A 17,011-nucleotide genomic window follows, 5' to 3' on the forward strand; every position below is an offset into this window, starting at 1 on the left:
TTTTTTCTTTTTCAGATTCTTTTCCTTTATGTGTTGGTGTGATGTTTAGTCACTAAGTTGTGTCTGACTCTTTTGTGACCCCATGGACTGTAACCTGCCAGGCTCCTCTGTCCATGGGATTTCCCAGGGAAGAATACTGGAGTGGGTTGCCATATCCTTCTCCAGGGGATCTTCCTGACCCAGGGATGGAACCTGCATCTCCTGCATTGGAAGGCAGGTTCTTTACTCCTGAGCCACCAGGGAAGCCTCTTTTCCCTTAGAGTTTATTACAAAATACTGAATATTGTTCCCTGTGCTATACAGTAGGTCCTTGTTAGTTGTGTTTTATATACAGTAGTGTGTATATGTTAATCCCAAGCTCCTTATTTATCCCCATGCCTCCCATTTGGGGGAAGCTTGTAAGGACAATGGGATTAAGATTCTATGAAGGAGAAATATCCTTAGTCTTCTGTTGTCTGGGCTCTGGGACCCCAAGCCAGACCTACTCAGACTTTGTCTCTTTTAGCTCATCCTGTGTGTGCTCCAGGCCTTGACAGGCCAGAGCTCTGAAGAATGACAGGCAGCTGTTTGGTCAAGTCTGCCATGTCTGACTGCATACCTCCTGTTCACCGCTGCCGGGCTCACCAGGGTTGACTCTTGTCTTCAGTGAGGAAAATTCATGGTTCATAAGGCAGGCACCTGGGGAAGCCAGCAGTGGTAGGCAGAGTAGCCCACTGGCCCTGGAGTAGAACCTACCTGCCTTAAACCTGGCTGAGAAGGACAGATGTGGGGAGACCAGCTGCTGGGCAGGCACATGATCGCAGTAGTGCCCTCCTGGCAAGTCAGATAGTTCTTTGGACGTCTCGACTTCCAGCTGCTCCCTCTCTTGTGGAGAATGCCTTCCATTCATCTCTTTGTCCTGATATCCTTTGCTGATTACCTGCCGGTGCTGGCCTTTTGCTGAGGTGTGCAGTGAGAGGGCTGGACGAGTCTCCAGTGATCAATCACATGTACTGGCATAACACACAGAAGAGTTGGCTATGGGGGCGCCAGGTGCTGGGAGCCAGCCCCGAGCAAGCACTCGTTTGCTCGACAACATACGTGATTGCTCATTTAGCCTCGAGTTCAGACTTGTTGTCTGTTTCCTGCTCATCTCTGAGGCCTGTCAGACTTGTCCTCCACAACACCATGCTGCACATAGCACGCCCTGCCCCAGACCTGCCTGCCCCGCTCCCTGCTTTCATACGGGGAGCTTGCCCTCCTCTGCCTCACTTCCACGGCTTGCCAAACTAGCTTACCCTGTGAAGCTGACCACCTGAGTCCTCACTGATTCCAAATCTGGCTGAGCATAGGCTCCATCTGAGAAGTTTTTATTTCTTTTTACCTAGTAGGGAAAATGTTCAAACATATGAAAAAGTAGAGAGAAGAGTATATTGAACCCCTTTGTACCCATTGCTTAGCTTCAACAGTTATCAACTAATGCCCTATCTTATTTCATTTATACCTTACCCATCCACTTTTGCAGAATATTTTAAAGCAAATCAGACATTTATTTCATCCACATTTAAGGTTGCATCTCTAAAAGACAGGTGTGTTAGTCACTCAGTCATGTCTGACTCTTTGTGACCCCAAGGACTCTAGCCCACTAGGCTCTTCTGTCCATGAGATTCTCCAGGCAAGAAAACTGGAGTGGTTGCCAGTTTCTTCTCCAGCAGAACTTCCTGAGGGGCTCTTTTTAAAAGTCAGATCCTGGCAAAGGATCTAAATAGACATTTTCCTGAAGAAGACATACAGATGGCCAAGAGGTATATGAAAATGTGCTGAGCCTCACTAACCTTCGGGGAAATGCAAATCAAAACCACAATGACTTGTCACCTCACACCTGTTAGGATGGCTGTTATCAAAAAAAGAAAACAATTGTTGGAGAAGACCTGAAGAGAAGGGAACCCTTGCACACTGTTGGTGGGAATTAAATTGGTGCAATCACTATGGAAAATATTTTGAAGGTTCCTCAAAATTTAAAAATAAGACTATCAGATGATTTAGCAATTCCATTTCTGGGCATTTGTCCAAAGGTAACAAAAACACTAACTCAAGATATATGCACCCCCATGTTCACTGCAACATTATTTACAATAACCAAATATGGAAGCCACCTAAGTGTCCATCATGGGTGAGTAGATAAAGAAGATGTGGAATGGGGATTCAGAATGGGGAATACATATACACCCATGGCTGATTCATGTGAATGTATGGCAAAAACCACCACAATATTGTAAAGTAATTAGCCTCCAATTAAAATAAAATTTAAAAGTAGCTAAAAAAAAAAAAATGTGGTATATACATCCGATTCGCTGATGAGGAAGATGGGCCTGAGATACAGGCCCAAACCCTGTAATCTTTCTTCTCTCCTAATATTCCCCTGCCCCAACTCTCCAGGATCAACTGTCCCCTTAACTGCTGAAAGAGGCATTCCACCAGTAACATCCAGCAACTCACTGCCATGGCACACAGCAGTCAGAGTGGCCTTTCTAGCACCTGCATCAGATCACTTCACTCCCCTGCTCAAATCCTTTCTGCAACTTCCCACCACACTTAAGAGCCACACTCTTCAGTATGGCTGATGAGGCCTACTATGATCTGGCCTGTTCCTACTTCTCCAACCACATCTTTCATTCTCTTTCCTCCCTGGTCACACTGGCCCTTCTGCCGGTTCTAGTACAGGCCAGCCTCACTCCTACCTCAAGGTCTTTGTGCTTGCCATGTCCTCCTTCAGAAATTCTCTTCCCAGCTCCTCACAGGATTCTTTCGCTTGCATCTCCACTGAAATGTCAGCTCCTCAAAGAAGCCTTCCCTTACTACCTAGTATAACATAGCAACCCCTCATCACTCTACCCCATTATCCTGTTCTACTTTTCTGTATAGCAATTATAATTACTTGAAATTATTGTTTGTATCTTCTTTTAGGTTGTGGGTGCCATGAGAAGAGGGTGTTCAATCATCTCACTCACTGAAACATCTCAAGCAACCAGCACAGCGGCTCGTATGTAACGGGTACATGTGTACTTGCTAAGTTGCTTCAGTCATGTCCGACTCTTTGCAGCCCAATGGACTGTAACTCACCAGGCTCCTCTGTCTCCAGGCAGGAATACCAAAGTGGGTTGCCATGCTCTCCTCCAGGGGATCTTCCAAAAAAAAAGGGGTCGAAACTGCATTTCTTAGGTCTCCTGCATTGGCAGGCAGGTTCTTTACCACTAGCACCACCAGGGTACTCAGTAAGTATTTGTTGAATAAATGGATCGACAGATGGAATGACATCTTCCCAGTCCTTCCTCTTTTCTCCTTACACACACACACACACACACACACACACACACACACACACCCAGGGAAGTACTCATCAGGCTCCACGTTTCTTAAAGAACCTGCCTACATCCTGCCCCAATTTGCACAGGTGTCATTGCAGAAGCCTCATAGGTAGAAACTACCCCCAAGGGTCTTTTTAGAGGTAGAAGTTCTCAAAGGACCAGGAGCCCCCTGTGGGAATATACTTAAAGGAAACAGGGAGGTTTGGGACCTGGTCTTAGATAACTTGGATTTCAAGTAAGACACTATTACAGAAAAACATTTTATTGAGCAGTAAGGGATCCCGTTGGGGCCAGAAAGGGCTGGGAATAAAGGAGCATGTGAGCCTCGGGGAGGGGTTGCTGCCACTTGACTCTCCATCATGTTCTTGCTCCAGGGAGCAGGTCTTTCTGGGTCTCTTTATCCTGCCTCCTGATCCAAGGCAGGAGGCTTTTTGGGAAGTCACGCATTGCTTCTTTCAGTTTGGAAAAGCCCAGCTCCCCTTGGTGTGTAGTGGTGGCAGCTGGCCAATGGCTCAGGCAGGAGCCTGTGTGGTAGACAGGGCCCCTGCAAAGGCTACTCCACACTTCTCTCTGCTCCTGGGTCCTCCTTGGCTCACAGTGTGCAGATTATTCTTTATTCTGCTCACAGAGGGGCTCCTGAGAATTGAGCAGAGGAACATCAGGTTTTCTTCCAGGCCAGCTTCAGTCCTGGGATGTTCAGAGCAGACTCTCAACCCTGTTTCTGAGGTTCCTTGCTCATGGCCATTTAGTGTGGAAGGAGGCTCCTGGTTGAGGAAGGAAGGCTCAGAGAGAATGGCGCAGGTTCTAATCTGTGGCAGTGGGGGTCACTGCAGGAAGCAGCATTTGCTGCCCTTAGGCAGTTAAACCATCGCCCTCTTTTCAGAGTGTGGCTCAGCTGGCAAGCTTCTGCGGGGTCAGCCTCCTGCCACCATGCTGCAGTCACTGAATTCTGGGGCTGGAGCAACTGAGGTCTTTATCTGACTCCGCCAGAGCTCGCTGTCTCTTGGGAGTGCGGCTGAGGACTGGCTTCTCTGCTTCCACCTTGGCTGGGGTGGCCACAGGAGCATCCCCATAGGCCCAGTAGCCACCGACCAGGCATGTGTCCCCATGCCAGCCTGCCTGTGTTTCTCCATGCCCTCGGTAGAGGACATGGCAGTGACCAGGCGTAGGAGGGAAAATGGGAGCCAGAGCTGCTGCAAAGAAAACAGTTGATCAGTCGCTTCTGCTGTACACAGTCTCCTGCCGGAATATCCCCCTCTCACCTCTCTCCCAGTTTCTGGCTGAAGCCCTTTAGTCTGCTTGATATCCAAAACACAGCCTCTGCCCATCACCCCATGAGTCCCTAGAGAAGGAACATTGGCTGCCAAAGCAATTCTAGAGCCTGTGACTGCAGCCGATGAGGAACTCTGTTTGCCGTTTCCAGAGAAAACCTGAAAATAATTGCAATCAGGATCCCTTCCTTCTCTCCCTTCCACACCAGAGAAGACATTCCTTAAGGTCTGTCTTTAATGGAAATGCATTTCAAGTTTTGGGAAAAGGAGTCTAATTTGGTAAGAACCCCTCCCACCTTGGCAACCCCTCCTGGGCCCCATTTATATTGCCTGTTTCATCCACACTGAACTCTAGCCCTCTGATACTTTTATCTAGATTAGAAAATACTGAGGCAGAGTGACCAGGAGATTCAGAACCAGATTGTGGGTACCAAGTCTAGACTCGCATCAGCCTCCTGGGACACCATCTCCTCAGCCTTCCAGTCTTATTAGCATTTCATCACTCCCCTGGGTTCTTCTGGTCTTTCCCTCAATACCACACCACTGTTTCCCCCATTATGCAGCAGCTCAGTCTGGAATGTGTCCTAGGGGACCCATGTAGATGTCCCCATAACTGCACGAAGGTGCCTGGGCTTGAAGGTGCAGTTCAAGAGCAGCCCTCTTCCTCAAACTGCTCCATTTATCATTTGCCGACAAAAATGCACTTGCCTCTTGCTAAGAGGCCAATCAGGAAAGGATCTGAATGGAAGCGTCCTGTAGCCCAAAGAGGAAGGCTACATTTAAAGACCAGGACCTTCCTGCTCACTTGCCCAGGGGTGACCTTTTGCTTATCCTCAGCAATGAGCACTGTGGGTCCCTGAAGGTGCCGAGGGCACTCATTGGGAAAGTGCTGAGGTGTGTGTGTGGGCAAGCCCAAAAGGAACACGTGGTGGCCAGGTGAGGCTGTGTGTACACAACACCTCTTATACAGATGTCCAGTCTCAGCCTACCTGCTGTGTTGCCCTCCCAGGGGACAGAGGACAAGTTAGAGTGAATATAGAAGATTCGATCAGACATTCTCTCTTACACAGCCAAAGACTGCTATCTGGTAGAGGACTGGTAGGGAAGTTTCTCCGAGAGTAGCATGTTTGTGCAGTTACCCTGCCATGGAAACTGTGATAAGGGCTGTGAGGTCATCACTACGCAGTGAGGTCATATAAGGAACCTGTGACTTGAGGGGCAGGCTGCAGGTTCTTGGGGTTTTTTGGAGGAGAGCAGAGTGAAGGCAGAGAGGCACCTTGCCTGGTCCCTCACACCTGGGCCTCCCCACATGTGCCCTAGTCTAGTAGCCACCCTCTGGGGAGTATGCCTGTGGGCTGGCACAGCCCCTGGTGCCATGGGTGGGCAAGAGAAACCCACATTCTGAGATTGGCTTGAGAGGCAAAATTGACCTAAGAGACACTAGGCTGTATGGTACTAACCCAAAGAGAGACAGAGATTTGTGTGGACTGGGGAATTGGGGAAGGTTGCTTGGCAGTGGGCCTGAAGGACTAGGGAGATATGGACCCATGGGGAAGAGTGGGGAGTCATACCAGTTTGAAAGAATAAAAGCAAAGACACACTCTTCTCAACCTTGTTCTACCCCAAATATAAATTAATAGCCCTCTCACATTTTTACAACTGCCAAGACTTAAAAGACCAAGAGGTTAAGGGGCCTACCCAAGGTTACGCAGGCAGTGGAGTGGTTCTGCTCAATGGTAGGTTCATATCAGGGTCCAGATTTACAGCCAATAGGAATGTGAGGACAAGCTCATCCCAGTTTAAAGTGACACCAAGAGATGTTAAAGGTGCAAAATGAGGGCCCTGATGACTTCACTAAGTGGGAGTGATAGACCCATTTTAACAGGAAATTCAAAACAAACTCATGACAAAATGACAACGTAAGCATTACACTCCCCTCTCCCTTAAAAGCAAAAATGATTATAATCCCCCTTCTCTCCACCATGAAAAGATGAGATAACAGGCTAAGTAGCAACCCAGGTGAAAAACACGGTTAACACCGTGAAGAGGTGTTACTAAGACAGTTTGATCCGACTCAAAGAAGGAAAGAGACAGCTCTGCCCTTAGCCTGATCAGGTTCACAGGAAGGAAAGTTTGGGGCAGCCTTTGGTAATGTGGCAATGTAAGATAACTGCCGGGAGCCAGCGTGAGGAATTCCACCCGTGACAAGGTCATGCGGCCGAGCTCTGATAGCAAGGCTAATCAGGTTTTCCCCCTGGAATTTCCTGAGCATCCACCCCCAAAAAATAAGAATCTGCCTGCTTTGCCACTCTTCTGACATTCTCTGGAAAAAGTCAATTCAGGGCTTTAGTCTTCTGCATTTGAGTGTTTCAATCCAAAAACCCCTCTGATGGGTTTCTAGCCTGCCTGCAGGACTTGTACAGCTGCGCATGTGATTGAGGCCTCCTGACCGCAGGAGGCACAGGAAGCTTAAAACATCCTAGGAATGTAGGGGCTTCTGAGGAGTCAAAATCACTAGAATAGGACTGATTAAAAGTTTCATTTGTTGAGCCAGTACTTGCTGCCAAATTTTCATATCCTTTATTTTTAGATATAGTTGGTGTATAGAAAAACAAGTAGTAGACCTGGTATTAGCAACATTAGATCTTTGAGTTAAGTACCTTCTTTGTTATAACCCACTGCACCTTTGTTCTATAGAGATGTAACTTTAATGCTTTAAGGAGATGCAGATTAAAGAAAAACACTTCAGGGGAAATGAAATTAACATTCATTAAGGAAGAGAGCCAAAAAGCATTAACAAGCCTCCTGGCCAGAAGATAATGTAAATCATCTGAGACCTTTTGGATACAAAAAAGATATACAGAAAGGGTCAGGACTGCTGCCCCTGCATGACTCTGTATCTTCCATTATGTAAAATTTAGGGTTATATATGTATAAACACCTTTTAAATAATAAAGTTGGAGGGGGTTTTTGCACAAGCCTGGCCTCCCCTGTGTCGATTCTTTCTCTTGCTCCCTCCCTCTCCTTTTCAGGCTGATCCCTTAGAACGTGGAGGCTCACTGTGTCTACTTACTTGTCCCGGCTGGCTTCTAAGATCCGTAAGAGAGAGAGCCCAAGGCGGGGCACTCTCTGATATTCGAACGGGCGCCGGCGGCCTAACGTAGACGGTGCAAGCTCCTTGTCTGGAGCTTTATTGGTTTTCCACGTAACCCAAGTTAATCAGCCTCTTCTCTCCACTTAATTTTCTTACTACACTATTTCTTCCTAATCTAATCTTATATTAATAAATAAATAAGTTTTCCTCGCCGACTCCATCCACCCTTCAAATTCCCTGGATCCACTGGGGCTGGACCCCGGCAGATAACCTTCCTCAGGGGCTCCCTGTAGCTGACCTTAAAAAAGCAAAGATGGGACATCTGTTTACTGGGGCTCTTGCAGAGGGGATGTGCCCAGGAGGTGGAGACGTCTTGGGCTATTATTTGAGAGGTTGGGCCATTCTGGTTGCAAATCACAAAAACCTTCCTTCAGTCTACTCCTAAATTGCTTGAATTGGCGGGTGCACATTAGGACAGATGAAGTCAGGCCTAATTAGAGCAGACTGCCTTTGGGAATGCTAGAAGGTAAAATGTGAAGGGAAATGCTTTGTAGGTTTTTCATGGCAAGTAGGCCAGAATGAGACCACTGATTGTCCAAGGCTTCAGAGATTACTTGTCTGAGAGCATCCCTCTGGTGCGGTGGGGGTACCAATACCTTATAATAACTCGGCTGGGCACCTGGGGAAGGCAGAATACATGGTTTATTAACTTAAGAGGGTGGGAAACTCATCTGGGGATTCCACAAAACAACAAACACTTGTATGTGGATTTTTGGACCAACCCTCAGAAAACTTACATAGCTCTGAAGTAGGGTTCAGGGATCTGTACTTTAAACAAGTTGCACCAAAGTGGTCCATGGATAGTTGACTAAATTATTGTCTATTTGGGTTTGCTTTTGAGAGTCAAAGTGGGCAATATTAAAAATTGCAGCAGGCATAGATATAAACAAGGAATATTCAAGGCAAACAGAAATGTAGTTATTCTACATGTGAATCACATTTGAGAAAACTTAGCCTAGTGGTTAAAGAACACAACTCTTAGGACACAGACCAGATTCTGTCCTTATTTGTGTGATTTTGAGCAAGTTCTTTTATCTTTCTGACTCTGTTTCCTCATATGGGAAAGACTGTACATTTAGCGCAATATTCTCTTTTGGCAAAGGTTGCTCTGAGCCCATTCCTGTTCTCTGCAACTTAATCCTTTTCAGTGTGTGAGCAGTTTTAAGTTGTTTTCTTAAGTATTCTCTCTTTCAACCATTCCTTACTTTAGGCAAAGCTTATATAATGCTGCTAGGTTCTATAACGTTTATAGAACATAGGAGATAGTGAGCGGATGCTATAAGCTTATTTTGCCAGTTTTATAAAAATGTTTAACCTCTCCTCTTCCTCTGCAACCAAGAGATGGGAAAGAAGGCAGAGGCTGGAAATGCACACTAAGGAATACTTCTGTGTCAGTCTGCCTTTTATTCTTCTGCCACTAGTTCCCAGAGAGATTTCACTAAGACAGCCTAAGCTTGCCATGGCCATTGTTCATAAAGAAAATTTCTCTATTGCTAGTCACATCCCCTTTTCCTTCTCCTGAGGGCTTAATGGATTTCTTTTTTTTTACTTTGCCTGTGTAAGGTCTTAGCTGTGGCCACAGGGTGAGGCTGGGATTTAGCTGCCCTCTCCCACAGCATGTGGCATCTTAGTTCCCCTACCAGGGTTCAAACCCTGGGGATGTGGTTCAAACCCACATCCCCTGCATTAGGAGGCAGATTGTTAACCACTGGACCACCAGGGAATGGATGGTTTTTGGGGCAGTAAATAAAGTCGAAACAAAAACATCAACTGAAGGAGCCTTTGTCCTAGGTGCAGTAGTTTGGAGTGTGAATTTTCTCAGAATCCAGTGAATTGTGCCCCAGGTGGAAACTACAGAAACATCACTTATTGTTAGAAATCATGACATGATACAAAGCCAAAATCAACTTTATTCTTCGTGTGAAAGACTACAGACAGCCACATTCAGTAGTTCACCCTCCAGTGTTGACCAGCAGCTGGGGCCTTTAGAAGGTGACTAAGCAGCCCAGAGCATCCTGCTGACAAGTGTGCTCACCCATCCAGCACACAGGGAAAGACCCCTGTTATGGCATCATATTTAAGCCTGCTGCAGTAAGGTTTCCTGGTGCAAAGGCTCACTTACGGAGGATGCTAGACCTGGTAGGCTTCTCCTCCTGCGAGCTGCCAGCTCAATCTTCTGAACCAGGCTCACATCCCAGGGATGGGTCACAAAGCTGATGACTGTTCCTGGCACCTCACTCCCCACACGGCCCACCCTCCCTGCTCTGTGGATGTAATCCTGCAGGGTGAGAGGGAAATCATAATTGATGACGAGTTCCACCTGGGTGCTGTCCAGGCCCCGAGAGGCGATGTCTGTGCAGAGAAGTATGTCTCGGGAGCCCTTCTGGAAGGACTGGAAGATACCTGCCCTCATGGAGGCTGGCATTTGCCCCTGCAGTCTTAAGTGTTGGATTCTGTGGTCATCCAGAATATATCCCAGCCAGTTCACAGTGCTGGAGCTGTTACAGAACACGAGAACAGTTCCTGTGGAGCCCGTCCTATGTGCTCTGTCATGCTGCTTTAGGATCTGCACCAACTCAGTCACCTTCTCTGCTCCTTTCAGCCTCATGAACGTCTGTTTGACATGAGGCATGATGCAGTGGAGCTTGGAACTGGTAATGGTGGTTAGAGAGTCTAAGCTGGCAACTTTACTCAGCAGCTGGCCTACACCGTCGGGAAATGTGGCCCCCACCAGCACTAACTGAGCTTTGGGATTGAAAGGGTCTTTTAAGTCAGCGGGGCCTTCTGCTATGTGACTCTTCTCCAAGATGTAATCCACCAGTTCCAGGAAACTTTCATCCAACAATGTATCTACCTCATCCAACACCAAGAAAGAGAGGTGCGCTAGGCTGATCAGTTGACCTTTCAGGGCCTTCCACAGAGCCCCTGGAGTGGCCACCAGTATATCTGCTGGAGGATGTTTGGACAGTTGCAGCCTGATCCTACTCATGCCATGGCCTCCCCCTAACTCCTGCACCCGGAGGCCTAAGGAGCTGCCCAAGGGCCGGGCCACGGCCCGCACCTGTTCAGCTAATTCTCGAGAAGGCACAAGGACCAGGGCTCGAGGAGCAGGGATACGACTGGCGTCCAGGCTTGGCTGGCCCAAGAGCCGTTGAAGCAGAGGTAGCATGTAGCCGAGAGTCTTGCCACTGCCGGTTTCCGCGGCGCAGAGGATGTGGCGGCCGCGAAGTAATGGGGGAATGGTACTCGACTGCACGGTTGTGGGCCGAACGACTTCGGGAGCAGCTTCTTGGAGTGCGCTCAGCACACGGGGCTCCAGACCCAGATCGGCGAAGCTGCCCTTGGACGAGAGGTTCCGCAGCGCTGGGGCCTCATGCTGAGCGCGCTCAATGGAGAAATAGTCCTGGCGAGCGCGCCGATGCTTCCAGCCTCGCGAAACGAGTGGCGCAGCCTGCCAACGGCCCAGCGTTTGGCGTGCGGGCTGGTTCAACTCCGGCCGTCGGGCCGAGATCAGCAGCGGGCCAGGTCGCACCAACACCGGCCGCAGGGGGCTCCGCTGCCCGCTCTGCCGCTGTTCCTGCCTCCTCTGTAGAGCCCGCGGGATGCGCACCACGGGCAGGGGCTCGTCGGGGCCGCGGACTGTCAGGTCCCGTCGAGGCGCCAGAGGCAACCGAGGCACGAGCGACAACAGCCGTAGCTGCAGTACTAGAGCCATAGTCCCCTTGGTGCGGAAGAGGCGCCCAACAGTGACGTCATGCGCGCGCCAAGTCCTCGCGGACGGTGGCCGGCGCGGCTCAGTAAGACATGAGGAATTGGCGAACTGGGTGGAAGGAGGGAGGATCTGTAGAGTTCAGCAGCGGCGAGGTCTGTAGGTCCAAACCGGATGGTGACGTCCAGGCCCCGGCTAACCTTGGGGAAGGGTGCGCGATGAAGGCAGGATCGGGGTCCGGCGACAGGCGGCGATGGGGCCCTGGCATTAGGAATCAGGAGGGCTGAGGGCTTCTGGCGATCCGATGTCGGATCCCTACAATTCTCCTTTGTCGCCCTCACAGCTCCTGTAATGGCATGTCCAGTTCTGATCGCCCCGTGTAAACTGTGAGGGTGCGGCGGTGTTTTCACAAATGTGCTCCCCTTGTAAGGTCTTCTAATATAAATATTTATTGAGAATCGGAGTGAATGGTCAGGCCTGGGGGCCGAGACCAGGGGTAGATCTAGGCTCAGCGTTCCCCCACCGCCCAGAGAGGTGAGGGCCCAGAGGGCAAGCCGATGGACTTCAGCATATCATCTCTTCACTCAAGAGAACTCATCTCTTCGGACCTTTTCCGCTTGCTTTTCAGCTGAGATTCATTCTTCCTTCTCTTGTCACCCTTTCCAACTTCTCATCCTGAAGCTCGCCTAGCTCCTCCGGCTTTCAGGTTGGATGCCTAAATTACTTGAATAGTAGTGGGAGGGTCCTGCTACAGGTATATGACTTGTCTCACAAAGTCATGATCAGGCAGAATATTTTGCCTAAATTCAGTTCAGGTTGCGAAAAAACCTTACACAATTGGTACTTCCTGAACGGATCCAGAAAATGGGCATCCGATCATTTCTGTAATATCTAGTGCCTGGGGTAGGAGATAAGGTAAATGTGGGTTAACTACTTGGAAGAGTCTTAACATCGCAAGAAAGAGGTTTGGGTTTTTTTTTTTTGGCCACTGCTGCACAGCCTTTGGTGCTGCCTGGAGTGCAAGTATGGAATCTTAACCACTGGACCACCAGGGAAGTCCCTGGAGAAAAGTTTTACTTTCATTACATACTGTTATAAAGATAAATACTATTATATTTCAAATAGTACTTTGATACACGATAGACTTTTCTGGAGAGTTATCTGTTAAACTAGAGGAAGAGAGAGTAATGACAGGTAATCAGAGTTACTGGATGGAGTGGTGGCTCTTGAGTGAAAGTGACGTTTGCCCCCACCCTTCCTGGAGGACATTTGACAATGGCTGGAGACATCTTTATTTGTCACATCTGGGGAAATGCTACAGGCTTCTAGTGGGTAGAGACCAGGATATTACTAAATATGGCACAATGCACAGGACAGCCTCCCGCCCCCCCGCCCCTGCCAAAAAAAGAATGATCTGGCCCAAAATATCAACAGTGTGCTGTTGAGAACCTTGGACAGAAGATGGGGACTGAAGAGAGGCTGGGATTGCTGCATGTACTCTCGCTTCAGGGAGCTACATTTGCCAGGTTCTCGTGTGGCCCAGCCCCTTCTCCAGAATCTGTACCGGGCATATTGATGTCATTGCTTGTCATGCCCTTGGGATCAAGAAACCTGGGGGGCCCCTGAAAGCCATAAGCACAGAAAGGGGTGATTTAAGGAGGGTGGTGTGGGAGAAGAGAATTTCGGGAAGAATAAAATTGTCCTCATGTGTTTGGGGACTGTGTCAGACGGAAAAGAGATGAGGTGTGCCGTGGGATGAACCATTCCAGAAGGCAGACTGGGACTGATGACGGAGTCAGATTCCAAATTTGACATAAAGACTATTGTAGCAACCAGAAATGCCCAGATCTGTCTGGAGAGTGCTGGATTTTTTGTCACTGAAAATTTCATGTACAGGTCAATGACCACTGAGTGGTGATATGATAGAGGGGAGTTGATGCAAAGAATATGCTACGATATTGTGATTCTACACTACTTTTATGATTCTTTCCCAGAACTCAGAGCTCCTTGTTCCTTAGCTGAAGGGCTCCTTGGATGTCTGATTTGACAGGTTTCATCCATTTACCTGTGCTACTCTTTTTTCAGATACAAAACAAAGAATTGTTTTGCACCGAGGCAGAACAGATACATTTAAAGAATTATCAGAAAAGAATAATACATAGGTATGTATTTGCATTTGACTTTCATCCAAATATTTGGAACAGGGTAACTGGTTAGTGGCTGCTTTCTCATGCTCAAACTCTTACAATGTGATTACCTCAAAATGTCATAGGGATTAGAACCTGTCTGAGCCTGTCTGTCTCTTCTCATAGCCCCTAGTTTCTTACTCTTGATTTCTTTTTTTTTTTTTTTGGCTACCCTGCACGGCATGCTGGGTCTTAGTTCCCTGACTGGGAATCAAACCAGTGCCCCATGCAGTTGGAAGAATGGAGTCTTAACCACTGGACCACCGGGGAAGTCCCTTTCTTATCATTTCTTTAGACATTCTGTAAATCCCCTCTTTCCCTCCTGCTCACAGCAGACATTGAGTAACCTCTAGTTGTTATTGAGACGGATATTTTACAAGATGTTTTACAAAGCACTTTATCAGTTCAGTTCAGTTGCTCAGTCGTGTCTGACTCTTTGCGACCCCATGGACTGTGGCACACCAGACCTCCCTGTCCATCACCAACTCCCGAAGCTTACTCAAACTCATGTCCGTTGAGTCGGTGATGCCATGCAACCATCTCATCCTCTTCTCCTGCCTTCAATCTTTCCTAGCGGCAAGGTCTTTTCCAGTGAGTCAGTTCTTTGCATCAGGTGACCAAAGTATTGGAGTTTCAGCTTCAGCATCAGTCCTTCCAATGAATATTCAGGACTGATTTCCTTTAGGACTGACTGGTTGAATCTCCTTGCAGTCCAAGGGACTCTCAAGAGTCTTCTAGAAATAAGAAAGGTTTACTTATTGTGGAAAAAATGCAAGCTCCTGCGAGTGGTAGCCTCATTAGGTAATGTTTTTCTCAGAGCTGCCATGGAAACTTATGTTGCCTCGTTACTCCCTAAATTTTAAAAGGAATTTTTCCTTGAGTCTCAGGTGATAGTGGTACATTCATTCATTTATTCAAGCAGTAAATATTTTCTGAGCACCATGTATGTGCCAGGTACTTTTCATGTGAACAAAAAAGGCAAAATTCCTGCCCTAGTGAGCTTCATAGTCTGATTTAATTGACTTGAGGGCAGGCCTGGACACTGGTATTTTTTTAACTTTTTATTTTATATTGGGGTATAGCCATTTAACAATGTTATAATAGTTTCAGATGAACAGTAAAGGGACTCAGCCATATATATATGTATCCATTCTCCCCGAAACTCCCTTCCCATCCATGCTGCCACATAACATTGAGCAGAGTTCCCTGTGCTAGATGGTAGGTGCTTATTGGTTATCCTTTTTAAAGATTTCGGGGTTTTTCTCGCTTGTTTTACTCCTGTTGACTTTACCTTCAAAGTTTATTTAGAACATGACCACTTCTCACCACCTCCACAACTCTCTCCCCATCCTGAGCCACCATCATCTCTCATGTCAGTGACTGAAGAGTCTAACTGGTCTCCCTGTGTCTACCATGGCTTTTCATGCAGCAGTCACTGTGATCATGGGGAAATGTGATCCATCATGCCACTCCTCTTCTTGAAACCCTTGCTGGCTCATATCGTGCAGAGCTAACAAAGCCCATAGGGCATCCTACAAGGCCATTTGGGATCTCACCATTGTGTCCTATCTGCTTAGGACATCCATCCTGTATCTGACGTCCATTACTCTTCTTCTTTCTGTGCTCAACTATGTTGGCCTTTGTACTAGTCTAACACATCAGACTTGCTCCTGCCCCAGGGCCTTTGCACTGACTGTTTCCTCTGCTGTGCACTCTTCATTCCCCACCAGCATGAAAGCTCTAGCAGAACAGGAATCTTTGTTTTCTTCTCATGTATCCACAAAGACTAGGACAGTGACTGGCACGGACCACACACTTAATAAATATTTGTTGGATGTGTGAACGAGCTTGCATTGTTTTTATGATCAGAGAAAAGGAAAACAAAGTACTACATGTTGGGAGGAAAAGGAAAGCCTGCTCTGGGTAACAGAAGAGATTTTTCTCCATTTGAATTTCTGACTCTTCTTTCTTCAGGAATGATTGTGAACAACCTCTCTCTGTGCTACCACAACAAACTCATCTTAGCCCCTATGGTTCGGGTGGGGACTCTCCCAATGCGGCTTCTGGCCCTGGACTATGGAGCAGACATTGTGTACTGTGAGGTAAGGGGCTCCTAATCCTCCCAGACAGAGAGCTTTTCCACAAGTGCAGCCTCCTCACCTGTGGGTGGGTGTGTTCAGAAGCTAGAGGAGGCAGAATGGGCCCTCCCTTCACAGGTGCTCACTGAAAGCATCAGAAGACCAAAACACAGGAGTTTTGTGAGCCCTGCCAAGGATCAGGAGCCTAGGCTTCAGGGAGGCATTGGGGGACACCTGGGCCAGGTGGATAGATGAGCATCGTGTCAGGTCACTGCTGTGGCTCCTATAGGAGTTAATACACTTTCATTATGTGAATGAGGAAGCTCAGTTTCAGAGTGAGAAGGAAAAGGACCAGATTCAGGCTAAAGAAACTGGATGGGGTTGGTTTGGGAAGCCATAGAATTTTCTGATAGCAATGGCTAGTAGGCCAGTTACTGGCCTGCTGCTTTGAAGAATATTATTAATAGGACTTCAGACTCAGGTTTAGAAAACATCTTCTAGGAAAAACAGTTAAAGGAGTAGCTGATATTGGATAGGGACTGTGAGCAGTGGTTCTCAGTTAGGCAGGTAAGCTTCCCCCACAACCCTTAATCCTGCTATGCCTCTCTAGTAGGGGTGAGAGGTTAAAGAAATTACCCAAGTGCTTCTGACATTTCCATCTTGAAGAGCCATCTGTGGAGGGAGAACTGTGGCTATAAGAGGGCTACACAAAGATCCTTTTGCTGATGGATCTATTCTGTGTCAATATCCTGGTTGCAATATTGTTACTACAGTTTTGCAAGACATTACCATAGGGAGAAATTGGGCAGTGGGTACACAGGATCTCACATTTAGGTTCAATTGCATGTGAACCTCCAATTATCTCAAAATAAAAAGTTTTATTAAAAAGAAAGGTATAGAAAGAAGAGAGGGTCTGGGACTTCCATGGAGGTCCAGTGGCTAAGACTCTGTGCTCCCAATGCAGGGGACCCAGGTTCAATCCCTGGTCAGGGAACTAGATCCCACATGCTGCATCTAAGAAGCCTGCATGCTGCGACTAAGACCTAGCGAATCCAAAATAAATAAGTAAAATAAATATTTTTTTAAAAGGAAAAGAAGAGAAGGCTTAAGAGTGAATTTGGGAAGAATGGGCCCTACCCAGACCTAGCTCCTGTGGAGCAGAGGAAGGCAGGCAGGCAGGCAGGCCAGCTGGCCCCTGTTTGTGGTGAGCAGATCGATCTCTGGGAACTGAGCCCAGAGTACTGGGAAAGGCACAGCATGGTGCCT

The 17,011-nt window shown here is 47.6% G+C and overlaps 3 protein-coding genes across 3 annotated transcripts in view; 1 reads left to right on the plus strand and 2 right to left on the minus strand.

The window, feature by feature from the left end:
- Positions 1-4,286: 4,286 nt before the first annotated feature.
- On the minus strand, positions 4,287-5,674 carry DPEP2NB (DPEP2 neighbor). The gene is made up of 2 exons (XM_068991810.1): positions 5,608-5,674; positions 4,287-4,540 (listed from the first exon to the last, which is right to left on the minus strand). Exons 1-2 carry the CDS (start codon positions 5,672-5,674, stop codon positions 4,287-4,289), a joined length of 321 nt encoding a protein of 106 aa, XP_068847911.1.
- A 4,093-nt stretch (positions 5,675-9,767) lies between these two features.
- Positions 9,768-11,487, minus strand: DDX28 (DEAD-box helicase 28). The gene has a single exon (XM_068992818.1). It carries the CDS (start codon positions 11,485-11,487, stop codon positions 9,850-9,852), a length of 1,638 nt encoding a protein of 545 aa, XP_068848919.1. The 3' UTR covers positions 9,768-9,849.
- An 87-nt stretch (positions 11,488-11,574) lies between these two features.
- DUS2 (dihydrouridine synthase 2) overlaps positions 11,575-17,011 on the plus strand; it is a 31,898-nt gene continuing 26,461 nt past the window's right edge. The window contains exons 1-3 of the mRNA XM_068992420.1: positions 11,575-11,636; positions 13,567-13,643; positions 15,642-15,769. Of these exons, the coding sequence (XP_068848521.1) occupies positions 15,644-15,769 (126 nt within the window). The 5' untranslated portion in view covers positions 11,575-11,636; positions 13,567-13,643; positions 15,642-15,643. The remainder of the gene's footprint in view (positions 11,637-13,566; positions 13,644-15,641; positions 15,770-17,011) is intronic.

This window comes from Capricornis sumatraensis, chromosome 20 (genome assembly GCF_032405125.1).
Source record: "Capricornis sumatraensis isolate serow.1 chromosome 20, serow.2, whole genome shotgun sequence".
Classification (NCBI taxonomy): domain Eukaryota; kingdom Metazoa; phylum Chordata; class Mammalia; order Artiodactyla; family Bovidae; genus Capricornis; species Capricornis sumatraensis.